Below are 27,671 nucleotides of genomic sequence, written 5' to 3'. Positions count from 1 at the left end.
TGGCAGGTGTCTTCAGGGGAAGCCCCACCCTTGGTTGTGTGACATTCCTGGCACCTCCCGCCCTGATTCTCTCCACCCGGGCGGTTTCCTGGCCTGCGCTGGTCAGAGCCTTGCGACCCCCAGCCGGGGGCACCCGCAGCGGTCCCTCCCCTCACTGGGGAAGCGGATGGGAAGAAGAGCATTGGTTATTTCTCCAAAACGGAATGCTACCCCTCTCGTCATCTACTCCAGGGGACTCCTTGGCCTGGGCAGTCTGCTGCAAGTGTAAAAAGGCGACAACTTGGAAATCACTCACACGTACCTGTGTTGTTGTTTTTTTATATGTAAATAAAATCTAGAAGCCTTCCCCAGATGGCTAAGTAGCAGTTAAACTCAGTTGGACTAGAGCTGCGTTTCTTGACTGAGAAAGATCTTTAAGACACACTGTTGAGTTAGGAAAGTAATTTTGCACAGTGGTGGTTACAGGATGATATGGTTTTGGCATAAACAGTATACAACTGGTCCTCAGCGGGGAGCACACATGTGCGTACAGTCTGGAGGTGCGCACCACCCCAACCACGATTCCAGCAGCCTTCACATGAGTGTTCTACAGAGAAAACCTACTTACGGGTCATATGTCTAACAGGAAATATTTTTTTAAAGATTTTATTTATTCATGAGAGACACAGAGAGAGAGAGAGAAGCGGAGACACAGGCAGAGGGAGAAGCAGGCTCCATGCAGGGAGCCTGATGCGGGACTCAATCCTGGATCCCAGGGTCATGCCCTGAGCCAAAGGCAGAAGCTCAACCACTGAGCCACTCAGGAGTCCCTAATAGGAAATATTTTTAAAGGGGAAAAAAATAGAGCATCTTCTACTGACCAGACGCTCCTACGGTGAGGAGAGGCAGGGAGGTGCCAGGCACTGAGCCAGGCAGGCGGGGAGGGGAGAGCCTGGCGTGTGCCGCACGCAGACGCCACCAGCCAGTGCTGCCCCCAGGCTCCCTAGCGCCACTGCTGCTCCCCTCCCCCCATGCGGCGCACATCTGTCCACAAGGAAAATGTGGGTCTATGCAGGGCAGAGCAGGAGCCTGGGCCGGGGCGATGCCAGCACAGCTGTCCAGGCCCCAATGCAGCCCACGGCTCGGCTTCTGACGTGCCTCCTTCTTGGGCTGCGTTCCAACCCCAGGTACGCCAGTCGGTGGGCTACTGCCCCCAGCTTGACACCCTGCTCAACTACATGACCGGCCGGGAGACGCTAGTCATGTTTGCCCGGATCCGGGGCATCCCCGAGCGCCACATCAGTGCCTGCGTGGAACAGGTCCTCGATGACTTACTCATGTACACTTTCGCAAACATGCTGGTGAGGACGTACAGGTGAGGCCTTCCCCTCCACCGGTGAGATACACTCTCACCCTTCTCAGCACAGGGCAAGGCCCGTCTGCTCCGGGCCGGGGGCAGCCGTGCAGTCCACGCCACTGTGAGGACAGGTGGAGGGCCACCTCCTGAGCACAAAAGGGTCTGTGGCCTGGGCTGCCCCGAGGCACTGCTGTGTGGCCCGGGGCAGGTCGGTGGCTGAGGATAAGCAGACGGTGTCCCAGGTGTTATCGTCCTTCACTTGGCAAAGGGCCTCGGGTTTTGGTAGCCTTGTATTTCAAGCACACGTTCTTGCTGTGTCTGGGGTCTGTACTGCTGATGTCCCGCTGAGAGGCCGGGGGTGGGGGTGGGGGTCTTCCTCAGTCTTCTGGGGCCACCCACGTGTACCCCGACCCTTAGCTTACCCACCAGGGCCACGCAGAGCCAGTCCCGAGCCTCCCCCTTGGTGTGCACAGTGCCCCTTGGAGGTGGGTGGCCATATCCCACTCCCAGGACTGGGAAGTCAGAGAGGACTGGGGGGCCCAGAGGCAGTCCTTGGCTCTTCCCTCCCTGGTGGCTTTGGTTTCAGGCAGGTGTTTGTCCCTCCTAGCATCTTTTGAAGATTAAACAAGTTAACACTTACGAAGTTTACAACAGCCCCATGCACACTGTAGATGCTATGTGTTCGTTTAAAAAAAGTTGGCTAAATGGCCCTCTGTCCTTACCTGGCCATAGAGACCCTCAAAGAAGACTCATGGACCAGTGCCCCCCACAGGGCCATGATTTATACACTAGACAGACAAGTCACGATGCCACCTTACAGGCAGGCAGTGGACCTTGAGAGAGAGAGAGAGAGAGAGAGAGAGAGGCGCTGTGTGTCTGTAGTGGGAGGCTGGGCTACTGCTGATTGTTGATTGCCACTCACCCCAACCTTGCCCACTCTGCTCCCAGTGGCGGCAACAAGCGTAAGCTGAGCACTGGCATTGCCCTGCTTGGGGAGCCTTCGGTCATCTTCCTGGACGAGCCATCCACCGGCATGGACCCCATGGCCCGGCGCCTGCTCTGGAGCATTATCTCACGGGCCCGCGAGTCGGGCAAGGCCATCGTCATCACCTCCCACAGGTAGAGCCGGGGTCTCTGGGGGTCAGTGGTAAGAGCCGGGACAACGGCTGGCTGGGTGGGGCCAGGTGGGCAGAAGCCCTGGCCGCCACGGGTGCAGACGCTGTGAGCAAAGGCCCCAGCCTAGCCACGGGGGCCACCCTCTACACGTGGGAGTCAGGAACCGTTTGATCTGGCCGCCGCACCGGCCCCCTCTGCGCGAGCCTCCAACGCAGTGGGCAGGCCCCGGCAGGCCCGGCCCTGTGTCAGGCCTCTGCTCCCCTCCCCAGCATGGAGGAATGTGAGGCCTTGTGCACCCGGCTGGCCATCATGGTGGAGGGGCAGTTCAAGTGCCTGGGCAGCCCACAGCACCTCAAGAGCAAGTTTGGCAGCGGCTACTCTCTGCGGGCCAAGATCCGGAGCGACGGGCAGCAGGAGGCGCTAGAGGAGTTCAAGGCGTTTGTGAACCTGACCTTCCCGGGTGAGTGCCGCTGGCTGCTGCCGAGGGAGGGCATCGGGGCCTCATCCCTGCCAGGTGCCACGTTGTCGTTGCCCCAGGGAGGAGGGCCGTGATTCCAAGGTCCCGGGCCCTCCAGCCTGGCCCTCACGGGGACGCGGTGTCTTCCTCCTGCAGGCAGCGTCCTGGAAGATGAGCACCAGGGGATGGTCCATTACCACCTGCCCGGGGCTGACCTCAGCTGGGCCAAGGTGAGCGTATACCTGAGTCTCAGAGGAAGCAAACCTGTGATGTCACCAGCTTTCTGGGGTGACTTGCTCTCTATTCTGCGTGGAAGCTGCATTCTAAGCTGGTGCATTTCCTCTTCCCATCCCCATGGTAACGCTCACCCTGATTTCATAAAATATAAGGATGTGTAAGCAGGAAGGGGCCTCTGAGATCAACTCCTCCTGCCCCCTCACTTCACAGAGAGGGAAGCGGGTCCGGAGAGGGGACGCCACAGTCCCAGGGTCCTACAACAAGCTCAAGATCCAGTGGGGCCTCTGCCCCCTGGTACTGTTCCCGGCCGGTGCCTTTCCCTGAGACCTCAGGCAGCCAACTTCCCTAGGACTGACTCCTTGGAAGGTGCTCTGGGGGCAGCTGAAAGAGATGGGTCTTCTGGGGGCTTCATCACACCCCAAGACCTTCCCTCTTTCCACTCTCTGCTGCCTCCTCTTCCCCCTGTCATGCCCATCGTCCACAGGGGCCTCCCTTCTTCCCAACAGGTGTTTGGCATTCTGGAGCAAGCTAAGACGAAGTTCATGCTGGACGACTACTCTGTGAACCAAGTCTCCCTGGAGGACATTTTCCTGAGCTTCACCGGCTCTATACCTGTCACCAAAGAAGAAAACAAGCACAAGCCAGCAGAGGATTCATCAACCTCACCCCCTCCCTCTTCCTCCCAACTTCCCTCCCAGCCTCCCTCTCCACCTGCCTCCCAGCCTCCCTTCCAGCCTCCCTCTCCACTTGTCTCTCCCTTCCTTCCTCCCTACCCTCCTCCCTCCCAGCCTCCCTCCCCTCCTGCCTCCCAGCCTCCCTCTTCCTCCCAACTTCCCTCCCAGCCTCCCTCTCCACCTGCCTCCCCTCCTCTGTCCCAGCCTCCCTCCCCTCCTGCCTCCCAGCCTCCCTCTCTTCCTCCCTCACCACTTCCCTCAGTTTACTCACAAAAATAAAGAGTACACAGCTTGCCACAGCTTCAAGGAGTACAAAAGCAGCTTGTAGACCCAGTGAGCTCAACTCAGGACCGAGGTGACTCCCTGCCAGATTGGGGCCCCTCACCTTAGAGGCCTGGTAGAGAACCTAGTTCCATGTCAGTGGAAAAGGATCCCCTGGGTCCCATCTGGGTGGCCCCATGGCCTCTAGACCTGGCTGTGAAAGCAGCCTCAGAGGAACATCGGTCATGTCCTCTCACAGTGCAGCGGCCTGGGGCTGACTGCGATTGTCATGATGCTATACCTTCTAAAGGCAAGGGAATAGGTTGACGAGTTTGCTACCTAAGTTTCAATTTTTCAGTGTTTCAATATTTGGATTTGTGAGGTTCCACTCGTTCTCTGCCCTGGTCTCTACAAATATCAGGAGTGAGCCTGCATGTGATGGTTGCATCAACCCATGAAGTATTATTCAGATGAATAACCTAAAACTTAGAGATATTCATCAACTTTCAACAGCTGACAGGTAGTGGCGCCACGATTCAACTGAGGTAGAGGTTCTCAAAGTGGGGTTCCTGAGCAGCAGCTTGTGAATCATCCAGAATCTTGCTAGAAATTCAGATTCTCGGGCCCCACCCTAGACCCACTGAATCAGAACTATGTGGGGTGAGGCCCAGCAATCTGTGTTGTAGGGACCCCATGTTGACAAGTACTTCTGAGGCAGCTCAGGTGTGAGAGCCACTGAGCCCAGGCCTGAGAGCCGCAAGGCCAGCCTACGCGCCCAGACGGATGGGACCATGCGCCTTTGTCACAAGCACGCTCCTCTGAGACGTGCCTGTCACAGGGCCTTTCTCCAACATGGTCCCACCAGTCCCTTCTAAAAAGCCCTCTCGGCTCTTCCTCTGCAGCTAGGTCTCTCCCCCTCTTCTCAGCCAAGCTCTGGAGGAGTGGTATCTACTGTCTTTGACCAAACTTCTACCTCCCATCACCACTCACCCAACTTGACAGCACTGTTCCACCTCGTGTTCCACCCGAGGTTTCTCCATCCTCTGCAGAGCATCTGGTTCTCCTCTCCTCTGAATGGTGGGATTGCTCTGGCTCTCAGAGGCTTCACTATCCCCCAGCCTCTGTCCCTGCTGTCCTTGAAACTTTCTCATTCGCCGCCCCCCGCCCCCCCACCCCATATCTTCAATGGCCACCTTCTTCCAGCCAGGAACATCCCTGACCCTCAACAATCAAGACCTTCCCAATGAGTTCTCCCATCCCGCTGCATGGGTGCCCCGTGGTAAATGTACTCTTCTCAGCCTCTGGCAGTGGCTAGTCACCCCACGGGGCCCCCAGGGCTCTTCCTGCCAGGGCAACGTATGCAGGTGAGAGCGCACAGCATGGTCAAGGAAACAGCACTGGTTTTCTGGAAAAATAAGAAAACTTGACCTCTGAATAAATAAAATGATGGGGACATAAATGACAAGAGAGAGGACAACTGAGGGAGGCCGCTCTGGGCTCCCGGGGGGCGAGTGGGTGTGGGGACCAGGGTTTATGACCCTTTGAAGGCCTACCATAGTCTAGGCTGGAAGGGTGAGCCCCTGCCCAGAGGGAGACCAGCAACAAAGTCACAAGGGTGCAGGGGAGGAGGACGACACAGTAACAAGGCCGACACAGTAACCAAAGGCGCCAGGAAGGACGAGACACCTGGAGGGTCCACCGTGGGTTCTCCGCGGGCTCCCGGGTGCACCAGGGGCCGCCCGGGCTTCCTGTGCGCACCGCCTTGCCCCTCCCTCCTCAACCCCGACTGCCGGGCCTGGCCCCCGGGCTCTGGGACATGGGGACCCTCCGACACCGTGTGTGACCGTTTGCTTCTGTGTCCCCCGCTGCAGACTAGCGCCTCGCACTTAGGTGCGCGGCCGCCCAGCGGGGACCGGGACGGGGACGGGGACGCGGAGGGGAGGGGAGGGGAGGGGGGCAGACCCGGGGCGCGCAGGGGGGGAGTGAGCAGAGCGTCTCCGGGAAAAGCGCCGCGGCCTCCTCTGCCCGGCGCTTCCCCCGTGGGGTCGTGCCGGCCCAAGGGACGCCGTGCTCCGTGTGGCTGGCGGCAGCCGGGGGGCCGGCGGGCACGTCCTGCGGAGGCACGGCGAGCCAGGTTCGCGTCCCTGAGGGTCCCGCGCCCCGGTCCACGGTCGGCTGCGCGCGCGGCCTCGGGGTGAGCGCCAGGCTCCGGGGCGCGCGGCGGAATCGCCGGGCCCACGCGCGCACACGCCCCCGCCGGCCCGGCCCCGCACGCTCCCCGGGCGCCCCGCCCCACTACCGCCCTGGCCGGGGAGGCGGGGCGGCCGCGCGGGCCCCACCAATCAGCCGCCGGCGTTCGAATTCGCGTCCCGGCGTGGCCAATGGCGAGCGCCCGGAGCAGCGGGTGGGCGGGGCGGCGGCCGGGACCCGGCGGCTCTGGGGCGCGCTCCCCCCGCGGCCGGCCAATGGGAGGGCCCGGCGCATTTGAAAACTCGGGCGGGCGGCGGGGCGGGTTTGCGCCTGCGCGGGGCGCGCGGGGCTGACGGCGGCCGGGGGCGCGGGCGGCGGCGGCGGCGGCGATGGGGAGCGGTGGCGGTGAGCGCGGGGCGCGGGGCCGGCGGGCGCCAAGCGGGGCGGCTCGGGCCCCTGGGCCCGGCGTGGGGGCGGTCCGGGGGCGCCCGCCCGGCGCGTGGTTTAAATGCCCGGCGCCGCGGGTGTGGACGGGCTCGGGGGGCCGCCCGGCGCGGGGGACGAGGACAGCGCGGCGGGACCTCCAGGTGCCCCGCGCGGCCCGTTAATTGCCGTGGGCGACCCCGGGGCACAGCCGGTCGGGGCAGGAAGGCCTGCAGGTCCCGCGGGCGGGCGGGCGGGAGCAGGGGGCGAGCGGGGCGAGGGGCTCCCTCGGGGCGGTCCCGGCGCCGGACCAGCGCGGAGGCCCGGGCCCGAGCGGAACCGCCGTCCCCAGTGGCCGGGCTCCCTGAGTACTTGCTGCTTCCCCTAAGCCCTTGAGGAGTTTGAATGAACGACGGTGCCTGCCGGAATTGGCGAAGCCCTCCTCCTCTCTCTAACCTTTGTTCGGACCTGGAAATGAGGCGGGTTCGTTGGGGGTAGGGTACGGGGACCGTTCGGGGGTCTTCAGAGACAACTTTGCACCTCAGCCTGGCTCCTTCCCAACACGCCCCTGGACCGCTCTGCTCTGCTCTTCTTCCTCAGTGATCCACTGTCGGTGCGCCAAGTGCTTCTGTTACCCTACAAAGCGAAGAATAAGGAGGAGACCCCGGAACCTGACCATCCTGAGTCTCCCTGAAGATGTGCTCTTTCACATCCTGAAATGGCTTTCTGTTGGGGACATCCTCGCTGTCCGAGCTGTAAGTTGCCGGAGGAGAAAAATAGCGCCAGCCCTAGCTTGTTGACCTCACAGGTGGTTTACACCATCAGGGCTCAGGGCTCTGGGCTCCGTGTTCTTAGATGTCAGAACAAAATCTTGGCTACAGAAGAGGGCAGAGGCTATAAGGACGAGGATGGTAATAGACATCTGAGGTTGTTGCAATCTGCAGGAAAATAGCTAAGCTGAAACAGTGCAATATGTTTTGAATCGCTTTGTTGCAATGTTTGTTCTCACAGAGAAAGTAGCCTACAGTGGCAGTGAAATGTTCACCTCTTAAGAAATAACATAGTATTAAGAAAGAACAAAAACATATTCTGGAGGACAATCACCTGTGATGTTGAGCCTTGAAAGGGACCCTGGGAGGTTAGTTTGCAGAAACTCGCCTCCTGCTGACTTACTCAAGGGCATGCACAGCAAATCAGTGGAAAAACACCCAATGGGAACCTCCCAAACCTGCTTCCACCGTGGTCATAATATCCACAGATGCTGAGTTTGTTTTTTTTTTTTTAATTTTTATTTATCTATGATAGTCACAGAGAGAGAGAGGCAGAGACATAGGCAGAGGGAGAAGCAGGCTCCATGCGCCGGGAGCCCGACGTGGGGTTTGATCCCGGGTCTCCAGGATCGCGCCCTGGGCCAAAGGCAGGCGCCAAACCGCTGCGCCACCCAGGGATCCCCAGATGCTGAGTTTTTAATGGCGATGGGAACTTCAGCACATGAAATGCTCACCTGTGCTCAGGGCTCCCAGCTGGGGCACTTCCTGCCTCTGCCCAATGTGGTGTTAATTTTTTTGGTCTTTTCCTGAATTCTCTGCTGTTCTCCAGGCTCCAGCTGTGTTCCCACTAGCAAGGCCCCAGGGATAGGAGCACAAAACAAATTTCTGTTACACTTGCTCCTGTTAGATCCATTTCCCTAATCCTAGGAGGTATATGCCCTGACGAGTGTCACCACCCCTTTCTCCGCATAGATGCTCATTCTCCCTTCCAGGACCATTGGCCTTGCCTTGAGAGCCACAGAGAAATTTGCTCCTTCCGTGTATTCAAAACAGCTATTACTTTGATACACGGGTTCTTTCCCACTGGGGTGGGGAGTTGTCATCTGTCTGTCCCATGGTCAAGATCTCCAGGAGCGGGGCTTCTGGGGGGTCCCTTGATAATCTCTGCCCCCACCCCACTTCCCTTGTTCCACAGGTACACTCTCACCTCAAGTATCTGGTGGACAACCACGCCAGCGTGTGGGCATGTGCCAGCTTCCAGGAACTGTGGCCTTCCCCAAGGAACCTGAAGCTCTTTGAAAGGTATCTGTGCACCTGAGGGCACACAGTTCCCCAGTGTGCCAGCCTGCGTCCCAGCACTTGACCTGGGAACACTTTTCCTCACCCCCCAGGGAGTGACTGAGGGCTGGCAGCGTCACCTGTAGAGTCACATGCAGCACAGTCACTGCCATGCATGCCACCAGCACAGCCTGACTCATTAGTCACTGTCATGCTTCTGAAGGGTCTCACTTGGGCTGGGACTAATCTGCGTGACTCAAATGCAAGTCACCTGCATGTGGAAATTTTACTCAGCCCTCCCTCTTTTTTTTGGTCAAAAGTATATGATTTAACTCCTCTTGCATTTTAGTCCGTGGCTGATCCCAATTCCTGCCGGGGTTGGGACCCAGGGGGAGAGATGGAGTAGGAGTGAGCCCCTAGGCCTGTGGGCCCCAGTGTGCCAGTGGTTCCAGACAGGCTGCCTGAGACATAAGCGACGTACTATATACCATTCATCCTCTTAAAGTGTGCAACTCACTGGTTTTTCATAGATTCAGAGTTGTGCAACCATCACCACTAACTTTAGAACATCCTCACTACCCCACAGTGAAGCCAGAACTAGTAGAGGTCGACCTCGGTGTCCACTCCCTATTTTCCCTGCAATTTTCCCAGCCCCTGGCAACCCCTAAATCTGCCCTCCTGTGTGTGGATTTACCTCTTGTGGACATTTCATGTAAGTGGAATCATACCACATGTGTGTGACCTTTTGTGGCTGACTTCTTTGGCTTGGCACATCATTAAGGTTCAGGTGTCACGGTTGAGGGGTATATGACTGTGTTACATTTAAAAAATCCTCAGTTAAAAAACAAGTGTTTTAGCTTCAAGTGCTGTGTCAGACAACATCAGGTGACGCTGTGTTTTTAACTGTCTAGGGCTGCGGAAAAGGGAAATTTTGAAGCTGCCGTGAAGCTGGGCATAGCCTACCTCTACAATGAAGGCCGTAAGTCCTTGCGGGGCTGGGCTGGCCTTGCCCCACTGGGTGCTGAGCACGTAGAACAGGCATGAGCCCTTCCCAGTGGGAGCCATTCAGTCCTTATTCTTGCTTGTCCGGCCATATGCCTCTCCCCTTGTCCACTGGACCCCGCAGGTTGTGTGTAGGTGCTGGGCCCTCTCCTTCCTTGGCCACAGTTCATCTGTGCTGACTGGGACAGCAGTCAAAGGGTGCCTGATTCTACAGGGTATTAATGACGCAGTAGCCACGGCTCCAGGGGAAGGCAGGTCAGAGCCAGCCTGGTGCCTGAGCTCCTTCACCCCCAAGGACCAGGTGGTCCCTGAAAGAAGCTGCATGGCCTTCTCTCCCGGCACCAGCCTCTTTGCTTAGCACACAGAACCAGGCCGCGTGTGTCCAGTCCCAGCTCCCCAAAAGCACAAAGACTGGGGATGGCTGCTAGTTTTCTGTTTCTAAAAGATCTGGTGTCTTGCTGAGAAAGCTCCTGCTCCTATCTGGTTGGCAGGATTGTGGGGACCAGTAGAGATGGTGAGCAGTCCTCCTGCAGGCTCCAGAGAGTGGGCTTCTCTGTCACACAGTGGTTCCTAGACAGAATTCACGAGCCCTGCGGCTCAGCGGTCCAGAGTGTACAGTCAGGCAGTTTTTAGTATGTTCAGAGCTGTGCAGCCATCACCACCATTCACATCTGGAACATTGGCCCAGAAAGAAACACTGTACCCACTAGCAGGGGTTCAGGCTATAGCTCCCAGCAGGAGGGGGGTGGGGGCGTGTGTGCCGCCTCCAGGGGGGCACCTTCCCAGACCTTCCCAGCTTAGGCTGCTGGGAGGACCTGGCAGGGACATGTGATTCACAAGGTAGGAAAGAAGGGGGAGGAGCCCTGTCTTGAAGGGCTCTGCTCTCATTAAACGCTAACAACTTCTTACTGTGTGAGGTTGTAGACTTTCACAAAAGCCTGTGGGGAATTTTGTGCACCTGTCCTTTGGACCCAACTCAGGCTTACGTTCTCCACAGTGTCTGTGTCTGATGAAGCCCGTGCAGAGGTGAATGGCCTGAAAGCCTCTCGCTTCTTCAGCCTCGCTGAACGACTCAATGTGGGTGCCACACCCTTCATCTGGCTCTTCATCCGCCCTCCGTGGTCGGTGTCTGGAAGCTGCTGCAAGGCCGTGGTTCACGAGAGCCTCAGGGCAGAGTGTCAGCTACAGGGAGCAAGCCCTGGCGAGGGACACACGGGAGGCTGGCATGCTGGACGGTCCGAGCCCCATAGGGTGAGGAGACACTGGACCGTGTAAGGCCAGGCGCTTGAGGAACGTGGAGGTGCAGAAAGTCAAGAGTGTGGGTGTGGGGGCATCTGGAGATGAGTCAGCAGGTGGGGAAGGCTCAGAGCTGGGGCTCCCCAGGGAATCATAAGAGGGGCTGGGCTGAAAACCCTTGACAGCTGAGAACACAGGACCCAGGCTCCTGGAAGCCTGGAATCAGGAAGCGCCTCTCGGTATGGGGTTGGGGCCAGGTGGGGGCCTCAAGAACACATGGATGGGGGAGGGGGATGGGCTGGAAGCTTCCTTTCTGCTGATGATCACACTCCCTACCCCCCTTATCGTCTAGACTCACAGAGCATCTCTGCTACACTGCTTGGGGAGAGTGCTCAGTCTCTTCGAGGTGAGTCCATCGCCCTGGGTCCAGTGGGCCTGCCACCATGCAACACAGGACTCTGTTTCTGTGCTACCTACCTTTCTGGCCATTCCAGACACCATGGACCAGGGAGTAAGTGGGAAGCAGTACCCCTCCTGTTGTGCAGGGTGTAAAGGCAGGCTCCACCTGTGAGGAAACCTCCACATCCCACCTGGGAGGGCCAGTGTGGAGGGCCCAGCCAGACACAAACCTCATGCGGGAGGAAAGGAGCCTGTGAGGGCAGAGCTCGTAAGCTCGCTGTCCTGGTGCTGGTCAAAGCACACATCTTAAGTCGTTTCCACTCTTGATTTATTTATTGCACCCCCCCCAAAGATTTTATTTATTCATGAGAGACATAGAGAGGCAGAGACACAGGCAGAGGGAGAAGCAGGCTCCATGCAGGGAACCCAATGTGCGACTCCATCCTGGGACTCCAGGATCACCCCCTGGGCTGAAGGCAGACGCTTAGCCACTGAACCACCCAGGCATCCCTCCACTCCCGACTTAGTTAACTCTGTCAGGAGAAAAGCCCACGAATGTGATTCCAAGAGGTCCGAGGAGAGACGGTAGTGGCCAGTAGAGTCTGGTGTTCTGCAGAAAGCGGGGTGAAAGAAGCCACTGTCTGGGGTCTGTTGTAGGATGAAGAGCGGAAGCAGCAGGCCCAGGACCTGTTTGAAGAGTCTGCTAATCAGGGATGTCTGGTCAGCTCATACCTCCTCTGGGAACGAGACAGGAGGACGGACGTGAGTGGGCCGGGGTCTGGGGAGAAGAGGATTTGTGTTGGCCAGAGGTGCCATCTCCAAATGGGCCCTTTGGCAAGGTTCCGTCCATATGGGAGACCCTTGTGCTGCTCCTGGAGCCCCAGGAGCCTCTGTGCAGGAGCCGTTCCCAATGGCTGCCCCCAGCAACCTCCGTCATTTGGATGTAAGGGGCTGGGAAGAAGGCTGAGCTGTGGACCCCCTGGGGATGTTGGGAGGAACATTTAAGAATTGATGGGTTGGTTCTGAGTTTTTCCAGAGACACAACTATATAAAAGCATGATGACTCTCTTGCACTGACAGATGTCAGATCCTGGGCGATGCCTCTACAGCTTCCGGAAACTCCGAGACTACGCTGCCAAAGGCTGCTGGGAAGCACAGGTAAGGCAGGAGCTGGCCTTTCTCCTTCTACCTCTTCCCGTGGGGACCATGGTGGCAAGATCCCACTCATAGGCAGTAGCAGTGGCTCAGGGCTGGCGCCAGAGCTTACAGGAGTGTAGCTGTGGGGTGTGCAGGGAGGGCGGCCTGGGGGTGCTTCATCTCTGCCCTTTACCCTGGCGCCTCCAGGCCCCCTGCCCAAAGCCAGCCCGGCTGCCCATGCACCACATTGCTGTTAGCCCTCCTGTTGCTCCCTGAGGGTGCCGGTAGCTGGGGCACCTGGGAGCACATGGGTGTGTGGAACATTTCCTGGCTCTCGTCATTTGACCGGCTCAGCAGGTCACCCAGCGTTAGAACCAGGGCACAAGGCATTTGCTGGCAGTGGTCTCTGGACGCTGTCCTGTGGCAGCTATAAAGAATCATTGTTTAAGACAAAGGCAAAAAAAAAAAAAAAAAAAAGACAAAGGCAGCCCCTCTTTGCCAGGCAGGTGCAAACTCACTCTTGTCGCCCCACCAAGGGCGTGTTTGAGAGTTATCTGCCCTAAAAGTGAGGGAAGAAACCACAGAGCGGGAGGTGGCCCAGCCTGACTGTCACAACACAGTAACGTTTATGTCCAGGGCAGTCAGCGAGCTTAGAGAGACAGAACTGCGAACAGTGCAGTTCCCTCAGAAGCTCCAAGGAGACATGAGAATAGTAACATTCCAGTAAGTGTTCCAAGGGTCTCCGTGTGCTCCTGGAAAAGAGGAAATAGAAACAACTGGTCAAAGCTCAGAGCAGCAGCTGTCCCGCCAGTTCCCAGGGGCCCATCTCTTAGCAAGTAACATGTATATTGTTTCTTTTTTCTGTGCCTGAGCCTGGATAGCTGTTAACTTCTGAAAATACGCATTCTTCACAAGGCAGTGTTTGCTGGGAGAGATGTGATAAAGCAGCATTCTCTTAGCTTGTATCAATATCCGTGGCCCTTGCAGAAGCCTTAGCAGGGCCGCCCCTGTGGCTTGACCACATGAGTACTGACGTGGCTGCACAGAGATGTTCCACAAAGTGATCAAACAAATCAAACTCTGGGAGGAAGAACAGGTGAAACATGCTTACAGGTGTTTGTATCATAAGGAACCACGTTGTCTTGGGTGAGCAGGGAGAAAATAAAATGTATGTAGCCATGGTCAGGAATGTGTAGACAGAGTTACAATGCATAGAAACATCTGGGAGGAAGTATCTAGAAATGGTTGCTAGTTACCATCAGAGGGCCCAGAGGTGCCAGGGCCTGGGCAAAGTGGCAGGCACAGCTCAGTAAACCGTCGCACCTAGCTACCTGGGCAGATGCCGTTAAGCCCCTCACGAGAAGGGAAACTGAGGCACACAGCGGTTTTTTTTTTTTTTCTGCCCGCCCCCCCCCCCCCCCGAGTTTGCCTGTGGTGTTCACACAGACTCAGGTTTTATTTATTTATTTTAATTTTTATTTATTTATGATAGAGAGAGAGAGAGAGAGAGGCAGAGACATAGGCAGAGGGAGAAGCAGGCTCCATGCACCGGGAGCCCGATGTGGGATTCAATCCCGGGTCTCCAGGATCGTGCCCTGGGCCAAAGGCAGGCGCCAAACCACTGCGCCACCCAGGGATCCCCAGACTCAGGTTTTAAAGGCAGGTCATCTGAACCTCCAACCAGTTTTGGCCACTTGGCTATGCTGACTCCACTGTACATGTTTTGTCCCTTTTTAAAGTTCATTTCCATGTGATGTATTTATTTCAAGATGAGTAGTTAAAATGTGAACCGTGCTGTTTCCACAAGGCTGAGAAGGCGTAAGCACCCCCTTTACCCACACGTGTTGCCCCCCGCAGCCCGCGGCTTTGTGCTCACGTGCGTGTCTGTCCGCAGCTGTCTTTAGCCAAAGCCTGTGCACACGGAAGCCAGCTGGGCCTGGAAGCGAAGGCCTCCGATGCCGTGGTGCGTCAGCTCTTCCAGACGTCCCGTGCCGTCGGCAAGCAGCAGGTCTTCTCTGTGCAGAAGGGCCTCAGTGACACGATGAGGTGAGGTCCTCCAGGCGAGCATCTGCTCGGGAGGGTGGGAGGAGGCAGGGTGGCACCGGGCCCGGGGGGTAGGGTGCTCCCTGCCCTGTTTCCGTCTAAGCCGCCACCACTGGGTGCCCTGGGTTAGCAGCCATGCTGGGACCCCCGTATGTGTGTACGTTTCCTAAAGGCAGTGATGTGATGGCCCTGCTATCACGGCTCTGAAGAGAAAATGTCCCCATGAGCATCCGTGCTCCAGTTTTCCTCTTTAACCCTTGGAACGTGTCCAGCCATTTTAAGGATCTTTCTAAGATGATGGGATTCGTACTGCCAGTTTCAGAAGCCAGAACCCCACCTCCTCGTTATGGCTCCTCGTATGAGCACCGATGTGCTGCACCAGGGTCCGAGGCCACCAAGTGCGCCCGCAGCGGGGAGCTGTGCCCTTGGCATGGCCTCCTGCCCTGTGTGCCCTGTCCCTTCCTGCATCCCACTCCGTCACAGGATACACTAGAAATAGAAAGTAAAGTGGAAAATGTAAATAATTTTATAAGCTTCCACAAGATTTCAAATATGCTTTGGAGGGGCACCGGGGTGGCTCAGTCGGTTGAGCGTCTAACTCCTGATTTCAGTTCAGGTCGTGAGCCTGAGCCCCATGTCAGGCTCTGTGCTGACCACAGAGGTTAAGATTCTCTCTCTCCCTCTCCCTCTGCCCCTCCCCTCTCCTCTCTAAAAAAATTAATTAATTTAAGATGTGCTTTATATTTGTAAGGGGCAGGCTCTGGCTATACTGCAGCGCTCATGGCAAAGCCTCAGTAGACGTTTGTGTTTAAAAAGATCATGCCGGGGCTCCTGGGTGGCTCAGTGGTTGAGCCTCTGCTTTCTGCTGATGCTGTGATCCCAGGGTCCTGGGATCGAGTCCCACATCGTGCTCCCCAGAGGGAGCCTGCTTCTCCCTCTGTCTGTGTCTCTGCCTCTGTGTGTGTCTCATGAATAAATAAAAACCTTTAAAAAAAACAAAAAAGAGGATCATGCTTTCCCCAGAGAGGCTTGATCTCACACACACAGTGCAGGGAAGCATCATCCTTTATTCCCACATCAAACATCATCAGGCCATTGTCCGTTTGAATCCTGGGCCGGTGCCCGTGGCCATAGTCCCCTCTCTCCCACTTATCCCCTTCCTGTGAGAAGGTGGATCCTGAGAACACCTTGCCCCTCTCACTCTTCCCTTTTTTGGAACCGTTGTTCTGTTTTGGGACGTTTTCTGCTTTTCAAGAAGTAATAGGATTTTATTGAAATATTAACATCACTTCAGTCTTTGAGTTGAACCTCTTTCCATTTTCCTCTATTTCGGGTAACAGCCACATTTTATTTCTTAAACTGAGTTATGTTTGACGTGTGACGATTATGTTGATTATGATTTAGCCATTTTGAAGGGTTGGGCTTTTTTTTTTAATTTTTTTTCTTTTATTTGTTTATGATAGTCACAGAGAGAGAGAGAGAGAGAGAGAGGCAGAGACATAGGCAGAGGGAGAAGCAGGCTCCATGCACCGGGAGCCCGACGTGGGATTCGATCCCGGGTCTCCAGGATCACGCCCTGGGCCAAAGGCAGGCGCCAAACCGCTGCGCCACCCAGGGATCCCGGTTGGGCTTTTTTTTAAAGATTCTATTTATTTGAGAGAAAGAGCAGGAATGGAAGGAGGGCCAGAGGGGGCCGAGGGAGAAGCAGGACCCTATTCCCTACCCCACCCCCACCACTGAGTAGGGAGCCTGACACAGGACTCTGATCCCAGGAACCCAGGATCATGATCTGGGAGCCCGATGTGAGACTCAATCCCGAGACCCCAGGATCGGTCCCTGGGCCAAAGGCAGGTGCTAACCTACCGAGCCACCCAGGGATTCCCCTGAAGGCAGATTCTTAACCGAATGGAGGATACCACCCCCCCCCCCCAGGCGCCCTGGTTGGTTGGTTGGTTTTTACAAGTCAAGCCATTAAGATCGCTATACCTGGTTGGGGGAGCTTCCTCTTCTGTTCCCAGTATCGGCTGGTTTTACCTCAGACACCTGACGCTCACACATCTTCCTGCTCCTGGGCGGAAACACAGGCTTTGTCTTATTCCCGTTCTGTCCCCCCACCCCCAGCCCCATTCCTGCCCCTGCAAGCTCCACCACCCTGGCCCGCCTTTCCCTCCTTCCCTCTGCCTTTGATAGATGCTTCCACCTGGCACCTGGAACATTTGCCCAGAACCCAGCAGCATTTTTTTCCTCTCTCCCTTGCTTCTGGTCTCTCATCTGTCCTCTGCTTGAAGACAGGGGTCTCCTCTCCTTTGTTCAAAGAGGTGTCTACCAAACTTGGGCATCCTTGCTGTGGCACCTGGCACTGCAATGTGATGTCTGTGGCCCCAGTCCCGGGTTTAGCCCTGTTGAGCAGGGACCCACGTTATCTGCTCCATCGGGGCAGTGCCCCGCTTGATGAGTCCTCTGTTAGCTCAGTTCCGACTCTTTGCTCTGCCGCCAAGGGTCGAGATAAATGACCCCTGTGGATGAGCTGCTTCTCTGGGAGGATACAGGTTTGCAGCAGGGCCAAAGGTCTTGCCACCTTCAAGTGGCTGTTCTCCAGTCCTGGGCCCTACAGGGTGGCCCCACCTTGCCCTTCCTGTGTCTGGGCTCATCCTGTACCTGACAGTCCATATGGGAGAAGGTAGGGTCCACAGACATGTGAGCTCAGCCTCCTCCCAGGGCAAGGTCGGCCACTCCACTGGGCCCGGCACCTCTGGCGGAGACCAGTTCCTGGGTAAATCAGCCATGCTGTGGATGACCCACTCCCTCCCTCAGGACAGATGGGCCGGGCAGGAGTGGGACGGTCACCCTCGTTTCCAGGCATGACGCTTTTCCTGCAGGTACATCCTCATCGACTGGCTGGTAGAAGTTGCCACCATGAAGGACTTCACAAGCCTGTGCCTTCACCTGACTGTGGAGTGCGTGGACCGGTACCTGCGGAGGAGGCTAGTGCCCCGGTACAGGCTCCAGCTGCTGGGCATCGCCTGCATGGTCATTTGCACCCGGTAAGGGGCCCCTGGGCAGCAGGGTCTGCGAGGTGACCCGCGGCAGCTGGTCCTGCCCAAGCTCACAGGCTGGCTTATTGGTAAACAGCCTTCGGTGTCCCCCCTCATCAGATCAGATGGGGGTCTGAATGTGTGCAAGCGGGGTAGCTCTCCCTATGTGAGGACGGCAGAACGGACCCTTGGCGAGTGGGCAGCCGCTCATCCCGGCATTTGGGGAACCCAGAACATGGCCTTGCTTGGTCAGGCTCAGGCTGGGTCCCTCCACCCCAACTTCTGAGGGTGACATATCTGGGAGGGGCCCAGTGGGCTGCCCTCTGGGGTCCTCCTGAGATCTTGGAAAGACCACTTCTCAGCAGTTGACTTGCTGAGCCTATGTCATTAGAGACCCGCAGTTAGTGGGTCTCATGCCCCAGCCAGCTCCCAAAAGACCCCACTCCAACCGCAAAGACAGGGCACCTCCTTCCCACACAGCTGCTGGCACCCCGGGCATCTCTGACTTTTCACATGGAACCATCTTATGTTTTACCTAAATCTACTCTCTCTTAACCAGTACCTGTCTGCCTCAGTTTTGCCTTTGGAAGCATCTTGTGTGTCCTTGTTTTCCCAAGCCGGACATCCCTGCGTGACCTGCCACTCCCCCTGGGCAGTGTTCACAGACCGGCCTTGAGGGTGAGGGACAGGCTTGCCACACCCAGTGCTGTGAACCCAGACACATTGATCCTCTGCTTGTAGCCCAGAGGTGGGGGGCCAGGCTTATGTTGTTGGGGTGGTTTTTCTATGTCATGAATTCATGGAAAGCCCTACCCCGGTGACCCCTGAGGCCACCATATCCACCTTTGCAGCCAGCTCAGCCACATGGCCGTGCTGGGAACTGGGAAGTATGGTCTGTGGGAGACCAGTGTGGGCTTGGGGCTGCAGGCAGGCTGCCACGTGCCGACCAGCCCCTCAGGTGTGCTCAGGGGACCCTGCATCCACTAGAGGTGGTGGAACAGGCCTCTCCTCCTCCCCTCTGAGGAGCATAGTTAACGTCCTCACAGTCAGAAACTGAGCTACCGGACTGCCAGCTGGCTAGCACTGAGATGCCTTCTAAAGATCCTAGAGGCAGAGATGCCCCACCTCCCCTCGGAGCAGCACCTGTCACGACCCTCTGCCTGAGAGCTCCAACACCCGGGCCCATTGGGCCCACTCCTGCCTCATGCTTCGCGCCCCCCACCCCCCACCCCGCCATCTCCCATCTTCTCTCTGTCAAGCGGACAGCAGATGGGGCAGCACGAGCGTCCCTGGGACAGAGCCGCCACAGCCTTAGCCCTGCTCGCTTGCCCGCAGGCCACTGGGCCAGCGTGTTCCCTGCTAGTCGGGTCTGCTGGGTTGCAGAGAACAGGGTGGCTGTCTGCCTAAGGGACGGTCAGGATTCCTGTGGCCATACCCCGTGCTGAACACAGACCTTCAGGCAACCTCCAGCTCTGCTGGCTCTCTTGCCTCCCGGGTTTAAGCTCTTGTTCATGTGTGCTCCATAGAAGCTGGTAGGATGCTCAGCCCCCTAAGAGGATTGACCAATCACGTTATTTGTGGGTGCCTTTTGCAGAAACCTCCGTGTGCCTGGAGCCTGGTCACTCCCACTGCTGGCACCAGTCCCACTTCCTTTGCAGACCCTTGGGACAGGGTCACATAAGCTCTTCAGTTCCTCTCAGGGGCTGCAGGCAGCCCCATCCACTCTTTGCCCCCCTGCCAATGCCTCCCATCACTGGGGCCTAAAATGATCGCTGTCTCCAGGGAAAGCTGACTCCATGCTCAGACTCCGTTAATGTTCTAGGTTCATCAGCAAAGAGATCCTGACGATCCGAGAAGCTGTTTGGCTCACAGACAACACGTACAAATATGAGGACCTGGTGAGGATGATGGGAGAGATCATCTCGGCCCTGGAAGGGAAGATTCGAGTAAGTGGCCATTTGCTTTTTCCTTCTAAGTCAGTCGAGGGGCACCTGGGTGGCTCAGTGGTTGAGCACCTGCCTTTGGCTCAGGTTGTGATTCTGGGTCCTGGGATCAAGTCCTGCATTGGGGTCCCTTCAGGGAGCCTGCTTCTCCCTCTGTCTATGTCTCTGCTTCTCTCTGTTTGTCTCCTATGAATAACTAAAAATTTGTTTAAAAATCTTAACAAATAGGGAGATGCCCGGGTGGCTTAGCAGTTGAGCATCTGCCTTAGGCCCAGGGTGTGATCCTGGAGACCCAGGATCGAGCCCCACATCGGGCTTCCTGCATGGAGCCTGCTTCTCCCTCTGCTTATGTCTCTGCCTCTCTATCTCTGTGTCTTTCATGAATAAATAAAATATTTTTTTAAAAAATCTTAACAAATAAATCAAAGTTGAAATCATGGGAGGGGACAGCAGGAATGTTGAGCTTTCCTGTTCTGGAAAGTCCTCCTGGACCCAGAGAGCCTGAGACCAAGGCTGCATCTGGTCACTGCAAAACCTGGTGCCGGTGTGAACATTTTCTGGACCAGACACTGTGCCTGCTGGCCAAGGACCAGCCTCCCTGTTGAGCGGGCAGGTGAACCCTCTACATGCCAAGACCTCATGTCCACCTCCCCATCCCGTCCAGGTCCCCACTGTGGTCGACTACAAGGACGTCCTGCTGACGCTGGTCCCTGTGGCACCGAGAACCCAGCACCTCTGCAGCTTCCTGTGCGAGCTGTCCCTGCTGCACACCAGCCTGGCTGTCTATGCTCCAGCCCGTCTGGCCGCGGCCGCCCTGCTGCTTGCAAGGCTAACACATGGGCAGAGTAAGGAGCCTGCGCTTCCGCCAGCCTCTCCACAGGGGCTGAGCCAGGGACTGGGGATTCCCGAAGTCAGGAGATGGGAAGTGATTCTCACATGCAAGGCAGGGAGAGAGAGAAGCATGCCCAGCTCCTGGATGAGGAGAAACCAGAATGAACTAAAAGCCCTTTTGTAGGGATGAGGTTAAGAGATGGTTCTAGTGATTTCTTACACTGTTGACCGTGAGCATGCAGGCTTCCTAGATGGGGTGTGTTTAAACCTGAGCTCCAGGAAACTCCGCAGCAGATTCGTGGGGGCCATGGGGTGCAAAGGGGCATCAGAACAGCCCCGACACCCCTGCTTTCCTCCCCAGCACAGCCCTGGACCACAAGGTTGTGGGACCTGACTGGGTTCTCCTCTGAAGACCTCATACCCTGTGTCCTGAGCCTTCATCAAAAGTGGTGAGTCCGTCCAAAGAAGTAAGTTCCCCCCAGCTGCCATGGGGGCTCCATCCCATGTCCCTCGGGGGAGCTCACATGCACGTCAGGCCTATCAGCCACATGCAGGCCTCCCAGCAGCGTGCTTTGTGTCTCACTGTCGACATTTAGAAACGCCAGGCCACGTTGCACCTTTCACACATTTTTGACATTCGACACGCGTGGCAGCTGCTCCCCACCCAAAGCTCATTCCACAGGCAGCAAACGGTAATAGAAACGTGGAAGCTGGCTGCCTGGGTGGTGGTAGTTGTAGTGTGGGGCCAGTTGTCCCCTCGCCCAGCAGCTGGCGGCTGCGATGCTTCATGCCGCGGCCCCGCTCCTCGTCCATTTGCTCTGGTGCCCGCTCCTGACGCGTGCCTGCCCATGGGGCGTCTGCCAGGCCGTGCTCTCTGTCCTCTGCCCCCGTGTGAAGGTCAGGGAACTCCTGGCTTTCGGCCCGTCTGCCAACGCTGGCAGGATTGCCAAGGTATCCGACTTGAGCCCCAGGACCCCCAGCCCCCCGCGGCTTGTCCAGTCTGGACCCTCTTCCCTGGGCCATTCCTCCTCCTCATAGATGCCATTTGCTGCCTGGTGGATGTCCCTCAGCCCCGGGGCCAGCTGTTTCCACTGTTCTTCCCCACGTCCCACCGACTCTGGAGGCCTGTGCTCCCGAGTGCTCATTCCCCCAGCGGCTCCCCAGATTACTGCATCTGAGGAGTCCCTTCTTTGTACACCTTCCAGGAAGAGATCAGAACTCCCCTGTGGGGCCCAGACCCCTGGGAGCAGCCCCTTCTCGGGCCCCTGCGCTGTTGCTGGCCGCGCCCTGTCCTGCTCCAGCCGTGGTGAGCCTGGCAGCGCGTCCTGGGGCTGGCGTGTGCTGTGGCCAACTCTGTTTGCTCTTGTGCCTACTCGCAGCAGACAGGGAGCTCGGGCAAAGGCCGATGGGTCAGCGTGTGTGTGGCTGACCGCTCACTCAAAGGGTGCAAGCAGCCCTCCTGGTACTGGCTACCAAAAGTTGTCATAGGCTGTTCCCCCGCCCCCGCCCCCAGAGTTTCTTTTTATTTTTAAGTCAGATAATTAGAAACATTTGTTTACCAGCTAAACTTTTTTAGGCATACAATTCACACTCAGAGCTGTGCAGCTATTGCTACGGTCAGTTTTAGAACCTTGCGCCACCCTCAGAAGAAACCCTGTACTCGTGGTCACCCATGCTCCCATCCCTCTAGCCCCTGGCTGCCACTCCCCTGCTTTCCATCTCTGCATATTTGCCTGTTCTGGACACTTCATAGAGGTGGAGTCCTTCATCAGGTGGCCTTTTGTGACCAGCCTGTCACCCACATAGTGATTCCACCAGAATCCCACTTCACTACGTGGGTAGGCCGCATCGTGCTCGCTCACGTGCGCATTGTGGACAGCAGGGCTCTTGCCACCTTTTGGCTGTTGTGAACATCCGTGCACAACTTTCTGGGTGGCCGCGTGTTCACGTTCCTCTTGGGGATACGCCTGGGAGTGGAGCCACGGGGCGCCCCACCTGACCTCCCATCGCTAGGCTGTTTTTGAAGACATAGCGTCTCCTCTTGCTTCACTGAGTGGAGGCTAAAGTGGAGTGTCTTGGGCTGAGGGTGCCGATGCCTCCTGCTCGGAGCCCTGCACGTGCCCCCGCCATCCCTCACGTGTCCCTGTGTTTGCAGCTTCCACGATGACGCCCCCAAGGACTACAGGCAAGTGTCTCTGACTGCCGTGAAGCAGCGATTTGAGGACAAGCGGTACGAGGAGATCAGCCAGGAAGAGGTGCCCGCGCCCCTGCCCGCTCCCAGAGGCTCGCCCCTCCAGGCCCCGTCCCTCCCGCTGACCCTGCTTTCCTTCCAGGTGCTGAGCTACGGCCAGCTGTGCGCAGCTCTGGGGGTGAAGCAGGGCAGCCCAGAGCCCGCGTCTTTCCTCAACACGGGGGACATTCATGCCTTCCTCAGCTCTCCGTCGGGAAGGAGAACCAAGCGGTGAGTGAGCCCTGTGTCCCTGTGTCCATTGACCCCTGCGTGCTGGGCCTGGGTTCCCTGGTGACTCCTGCAGCTGTCTGAGGGGTTCCTAAGATATAGTAGGGAGAAGCAGCCGGTCCCACAAAGAATGAAGTGGGATTGAATCCAGGCCTTGGTTCCAGGGCCCGATCTCCACTGTCGACTGCCCTGTCCTCCCTAGCGCAGCTGTCTGTCTCACTTTAACCTATGCCCGGTGAGGGAGGGTGGCCTTGAACACAGACTGAGCCCAGCAGGCTCTGGTCCTGTGGCGCCTCGGTCACTTGCTGGCCACACTCCACAGTGTCAGTCACTCCCAGCCCTACCCCTGCTGCCTGATTCTTGCTCTCCATGCTTCCCTGGCTGCCCTCGTCTCCTCTCTCGTCTCCTCTCTCGTCTCCTCTCTCGTCTCCTCTCTCGTCTCCTCTCTCGTCTCCTGAGCATATCCCACACCTGACCCCTCTCTCAGCACCCTGGCTTTACCACCTAGAGTGACTTGCCCTCCCCACCTTACCCACCCGAGGAACTCTCGCTGCCCTTGCCAAGTCCAGGTGGGCAGCCTCTCCCGTGCTGCTGGCCCCCCGTCCAGGACCCGTGCCGGGAGCTTCCTGAGGGCAGGCCACTGGGCAGCTGGGTCGGCCCTGTGCACAGCACCCCCAGCAGGCCGGGCAGGTGCAGAGGACCAGGCTGAGCCTCCCACCCCGCTGCCCATGACCGGACTCCTGGCTCTCCCACCTCGCAGGAAGCGGGAGAACAGCCTCCAGGAGGACAGGGGCAGTTTTGTCACCACGCCCACTGCCGAGCTGTCCAGCCAGGAGGAGATGCTATTGGGCAGCTTTCTGGACTGGAGCTTGGACTACTGCTCTGGCTACGAGGGTGACCAGGAAAGCGAGGGCGAGAAGGATGGTGATGGTGAGTACCACGGCCTGGAGGCCGTCCACATGCCCCCTAGAGGATCAGGGGCCCCACACATAAGCAGGCATGAGAAGACCAGAGCCCCTAGAATACCAGAGTGGGGATGGGGGCCAGGGTGGGAGTGCCCGCAGCCCACAGGGGCGGGACAGATAAGACCCATGTCCAGCCCCAGCCAGGCCTATGGAAGGGCCTTACCAGGGCAGGGAAGTGGAAGAGGCCTATTCTGGAATGCACGAGAACTTTCTAGAACATTCTGTGAGATGTGCCGCTCACTGCCCTTTTGGGCTGTGTACCCCCTCCCCCCAGGGCTGCCCATGGGAGGCTCTGTCCCTGTGTTCTTGGGCGGCTAACCACACAGGAGGCCCAGTTCAAGCAGTTTCTGTCAACCTTGTGATTGCTTGCTTCTGTGTCTACCTGGGGAGTAAATAGATTATAGATGACTAGGTTGTCTTTCTGTGCTCCAAGTCACATTCAGTGTCACTCTCTTATTTCTTACCCAAAGAGCAGTACAGGGGACTGTCCAGCGAGGTCCAGGACATGTGGCCGAGAGCCACGCCTGTCCTGGCCAAGAGCTGGACCCTGGGCCACTGGGGGCCCTGACTGGGCAGGGGGGCATCCCAGTGCTCACAGTGGCTGGATCCCTCACCCCATGTCTCCCACAGTGACAGCCCCCAGCGGCATCCTCGATGTCACCGTGGTCTATCTGAGCCCAGAACAGCACTGCTGCCAGGAATCAAGTGACGAGGAGGCCTGCCCAGAGGACAGGGGACATCAGGACCCACGCACCTGGGTACCAGGCCCCCAGATGCCTCCCACCCCAGAGCCCGAGCCTCAGCTCTGCGGCACGAGGAAGCCAGGCAGGGACAGCGTGACCTCAGGGTACTCCTCCATCAGCAGCGCGAGTCCCACAAACTCAGTGGACGGCGTCTCGGGGGGCCCTCCCCAATCTACCTCAGTGCCATCCCCAGGAAGCGACTTGAACACACAGTTTTGCCACCATCATGCCAAGAAGTCATGTTTACAGTGTCGCTCTCCAGGCCCTCTGGAGAGCAGCGTTCCCCAGGTGAAGAGGAAAAGCCTCTGCACCCACAGCGAGGAAGAGGAAGAGGGGGACGTGAGCCAGGCTTGCTGAGGCCGAGTGTGCCCACACTCGCCGTGGGATCGCCTGCGGAGGGAGGCTGCCGCTGCACTAGTGAGCCGTGGGGTGCTGGGGATGGACGCCACCTGCACCCCCAGTGGCTCTCACACAGGGAGTGCACAGAACACGGGACACTAAGTTTCTTTCTCCAGGGTAGTCCCATGTGAGCCGTCAGAATGTCTAAATCAGAACAAAAACTCAGATTCTTCCCTTTGGAAAACAGCCTCGAAGCAATCATGCCACACCCTGTGAAGCCCGTCTCTGTGTCCTGCTCTCTCTGGGGAGCTTGAGCCCACGTCCTGATCTCCCAGCCCCAGGGAACCCTGTCCCAGGAGCCGACAGCTTCCTCAGTGGGGCACACGTGTGACCAGGTGGCCTGGCACAGCTCCCCTCCCAGCATCTATCTGGTCTAGGTTCCGGGGGTGCTGACAGCTCTGAGCACAGCAGACCACCTCGGCTCCCTTCCTGAGGGAGCCCGGCCCCTGCACCCTGTTGTGGATGACATGAGACCCCCAGTGGGGAGGGCTTGACGTCTTGGCCCTGAGCTCCCTGCCCACCGCACTCAGCTCCTTCTAGAAATTTGCTCTGCCCCCAGCAGGTGGTGTCTGTATGAACACCTCTCTTTGCACTGAATTTCTAGGCCATTTCTTTTCCTGTGTTTATTTCCATCCTTCATTCTTCTGAGATGGAAACAAAAGAAAAATTAAAGATAGAAGGCATTAAATTTTTAAATAGCGACTCAACTTTATTTAGGCTCAACTTAAAAGAACGTGTGATTCAGATCCCTCCGTGCTATCCTGATGCTTCCCAGAGAGGCCCCATAGGAGAAAATTAAATGTCCTCAGTAACAGCTGAGGTGACCACAGTGCAGAAGAGGGAGATTCAAAGGGCCTGTCCCCACCTGTTGGGGGAGGTGGACCTACTGTAGGTTCCTGAAGCTCCCCCATGCCTCCCACCTCCTGGGTGCTGCAGCCAAAACAGCGGAGGGATCTGCTCAAGACGGACCCTAACCACTGAGACGTGTGCCTGGCAGCGATAGCTTGTGTTTCTTCTCAACACATCAGGAACAACCACTGCACCAGGCCAGGAATGGACCAAAGGGATACTGACTCAGTGACGGCTCTTCTGTGTGCTTGTGCGTACATGTGCGTGGGTGCTCTGCGGGAGCTGCCCAGCTACTGTAAGAGCATTCTGACCCCTTCTGCTTGGGGCATGGTTGGGACAAACCTCTCCTGTCCCTGTGGGCCCCTGGGCATGTGTGAGCCTCACTAGCCTCACCTGTAAGCTGGGGCTATAGTACCTACCTCACAGGGGTGTTGTGGGGATTAAATGTGATGAGGGCAGTGGCAGCTGCGTGACGTGCATGTCTGAACTGCCCGCCTCCTTGTCTGTGGCCCCTGGTCAAAAGCCCAACTCCGGATGGAGTTTAAACCACCCTCTCCCGGCCTACACCCAAGACCATTCCAGTGGGGACCTAATGCCACCTACCTGTGCTGTCAATGCCTCTTCCTGTTCCCTCCTCCCTCCAGAGAATCTAGTTTTAGACAGGAATGCTGTCAGCCTACCCTGACAGGGCACGGGCAGGAGCCTAAGCCCCAGGCCCCTACCCTGAACAGTCCCAGGCAGCTTGGGCCCCCAGCTCTCCTTCTGCTATGAAACGGACACCTCTCCCATTTTTATTATTTTTTGGATTTTATTTATTCATGAGACAGGCAGGCTCGCTCCCTGCAGGAAGCCTGATGCAGGACTCAATCCCAGGACCCAGGGATCACACCCTGAGCCAAAGGCAGACGCTCAACCACTGAGCCACCCAGGTGTCCCAACACCTCGCCATTTTTAAACCACCTCCCCCAGCCCCAGCGTGTCACCCCTGAGGCTCCCCCTGAGACTTCTCAGCCCCTGCAGGGTTTATGATCCTACTTATTACCTGCAGTTAAGTGAGGCCCTGCTGCCTTCATCACTCTTTCCCCCCGCCCTGCCCCGCCCCAGCATCTGTCACCACACCACCCCCACCCCCAGCTGTGCCGAGTAACGCTCCCATCCCCATCTTGTGACCCTCCTGGGACAGCATCCCATTGCTGCTGTGACACCTGGCTCTGTGATCCCTCCACCTCCCTGGGCTCCAGCTCTCCTTCTGACACCCGTCCAGTCCCTGTCTATACACACCTGCCCCAGCTTGGACCATCTTGCCTGACCCATTGTTCTCAGGTCACAGTCCCCGGTCTCCAGACTCTGGGACTTACACGTGCCTCTGCTCAGGTGCCTACCTGATGCCACCCCTGAATACCATCACCTTGCCAGTATGTGCAAAAACGAACACGCCGGGCAGCCTGGGTGGCTCGGGGTATAGCGCCGCCTTCAGCCCGGGGCGTGATCCTGGGATCGAGTCCCACGTCGGGCTCCCTGCGTGGAGCCTGCTTCTCTCTCTGCCTGTGTCTCTGTCGCGCTCTGTGTCTCTCATGAATAAATAAAATAAAAAACGAGCACGCCCTCCTTCCTTGCTCCGCCCCCAGCACACACAACATCCTCACCTCTAGCGACGGTGACTTCGGAGGTACCTTGCCCGGTGGTAGGCCGGGGGTCCGCAGGGCAGCTCGGCCCGCTTCAGGGCGCCTTCAAGGACAAGTCAGCCGCAAGCCATCCCAGGTGCCACCATCCTCCCAGGTTTCCAAACCAGAAGCCCGTGCACCACCGCAGGACCCTCCGCGCCCCGAGTGCAGCGGAGGCGGGGCCCGGGAGGCCGGATCGCTGGGGGGCGGGGCCAGAGCGCGGGG

At 57.6% G+C, this 27,671-nt stretch overlaps 2 protein-coding genes and 1 long non-coding RNA gene across 9 annotated transcripts in view; 2 read left to right on the top strand and 1 right to left on the bottom strand.

Moving 5' to 3' along the window:
* The window catches only part of LOC112640530 (ATP-binding cassette sub-family A member 17-like), a 78,109-nt gene extending 73,990 nt beyond the window's left edge, over positions 1 to 4,119 (top strand). For all 5 annotated transcript variants that reach the window (XM_025416902.3, XM_025416901.3, XM_025416903.3 and 2 more), the window contains 5 exons: positions 1,167 to 1,354; positions 2,285 to 2,455; positions 2,722 to 2,912; positions 3,066 to 3,139; positions 3,653 to 4,119. In XM_025416902.3, the coding sequence (XP_025272687.1) occupies positions 1,167 to 1,354; positions 2,285 to 2,455; positions 2,722 to 2,912; positions 3,066 to 3,139; positions 3,653 to 4,099 (1,071 nt within the window). In that variant the 3' untranslated portion in view covers positions 4,100 to 4,119. The remainder of the gene's footprint in view (positions 1 to 1,166; positions 1,355 to 2,284; positions 2,456 to 2,721; positions 2,913 to 3,065; positions 3,140 to 3,652) is intronic.
* Positions 4,120 to 6,598: 2,479 nt separating this feature from the next.
* On the top strand, positions 6,599 to 27,380 carry CCNF (cyclin F). 2 transcript variants are annotated; one of them, XM_025416893.3, is made up of 17 exons: positions 6,599 to 6,676; positions 7,295 to 7,449; positions 8,660 to 8,766; positions 9,654 to 9,721; positions 10,742 to 10,995; positions 11,333 to 11,386; positions 12,037 to 12,141; positions 12,460 to 12,537; positions 14,411 to 14,562; positions 17,439 to 17,603; positions 19,417 to 19,540; positions 20,202 to 20,382; positions 20,730 to 20,817; positions 22,524 to 22,623; positions 22,702 to 22,829; positions 23,587 to 23,756; positions 24,422 to 27,380. In XM_025416893.3, exons 1-17 carry the CDS (start codon positions 6,661 to 6,663, stop codon positions 24,889 to 24,891), a joined length of 2,415 nt encoding a protein of 804 aa, XP_025272678.1. In that variant the 5' UTR covers positions 6,599 to 6,660; the 3' UTR covers positions 24,892 to 27,380. The 2 variants fall into 2 exon arrangements, with proteins under 2 accessions (XP_025272678.1, XP_025272679.1); XM_025416894.3 differs by lacking the exons at positions 6,599 to 6,676; positions 7,295 to 7,449; positions 8,660 to 8,766; ... (3 more) ...; positions 12,037 to 12,141; positions 12,460 to 12,537 and adding an exon at positions 13,366 to 13,612.
* Positions 11,691 to 27,657, bottom strand: LOC112640529 (uncharacterized). 2 transcript variants are annotated; one of them, XR_004816420.2, is made up of 5 exons: positions 27,429 to 27,657; positions 19,048 to 19,143; positions 16,546 to 16,627; positions 14,393 to 15,048; positions 11,691 to 13,268 (listed from the first exon to the last, which is right to left on the bottom strand). It is a non-coding gene; the product is annotated as an uncharacterized LOC112640529 (long non-coding RNA). The 2 variants fall into 2 exon arrangements; XR_004816419.2 differs by lacking the exon at positions 19,048 to 19,143 and having other exon boundaries at positions 27,429 to 27,652.
* Between the last annotated feature and the right edge of the window lie 14 nt (positions 27,658 to 27,671).

The sequence above is a fragment of the Canis lupus genome, chromosome 6 (assembly GCF_003254725.2).
Source record: "Canis lupus dingo isolate Sandy chromosome 6, ASM325472v2, whole genome shotgun sequence".
NCBI lineage: Eukaryota > Metazoa > Chordata > Mammalia > Carnivora > Canidae > Canis > Canis lupus.
This window is presented reverse-complemented; position numbering and strand designations above follow the sequence as displayed.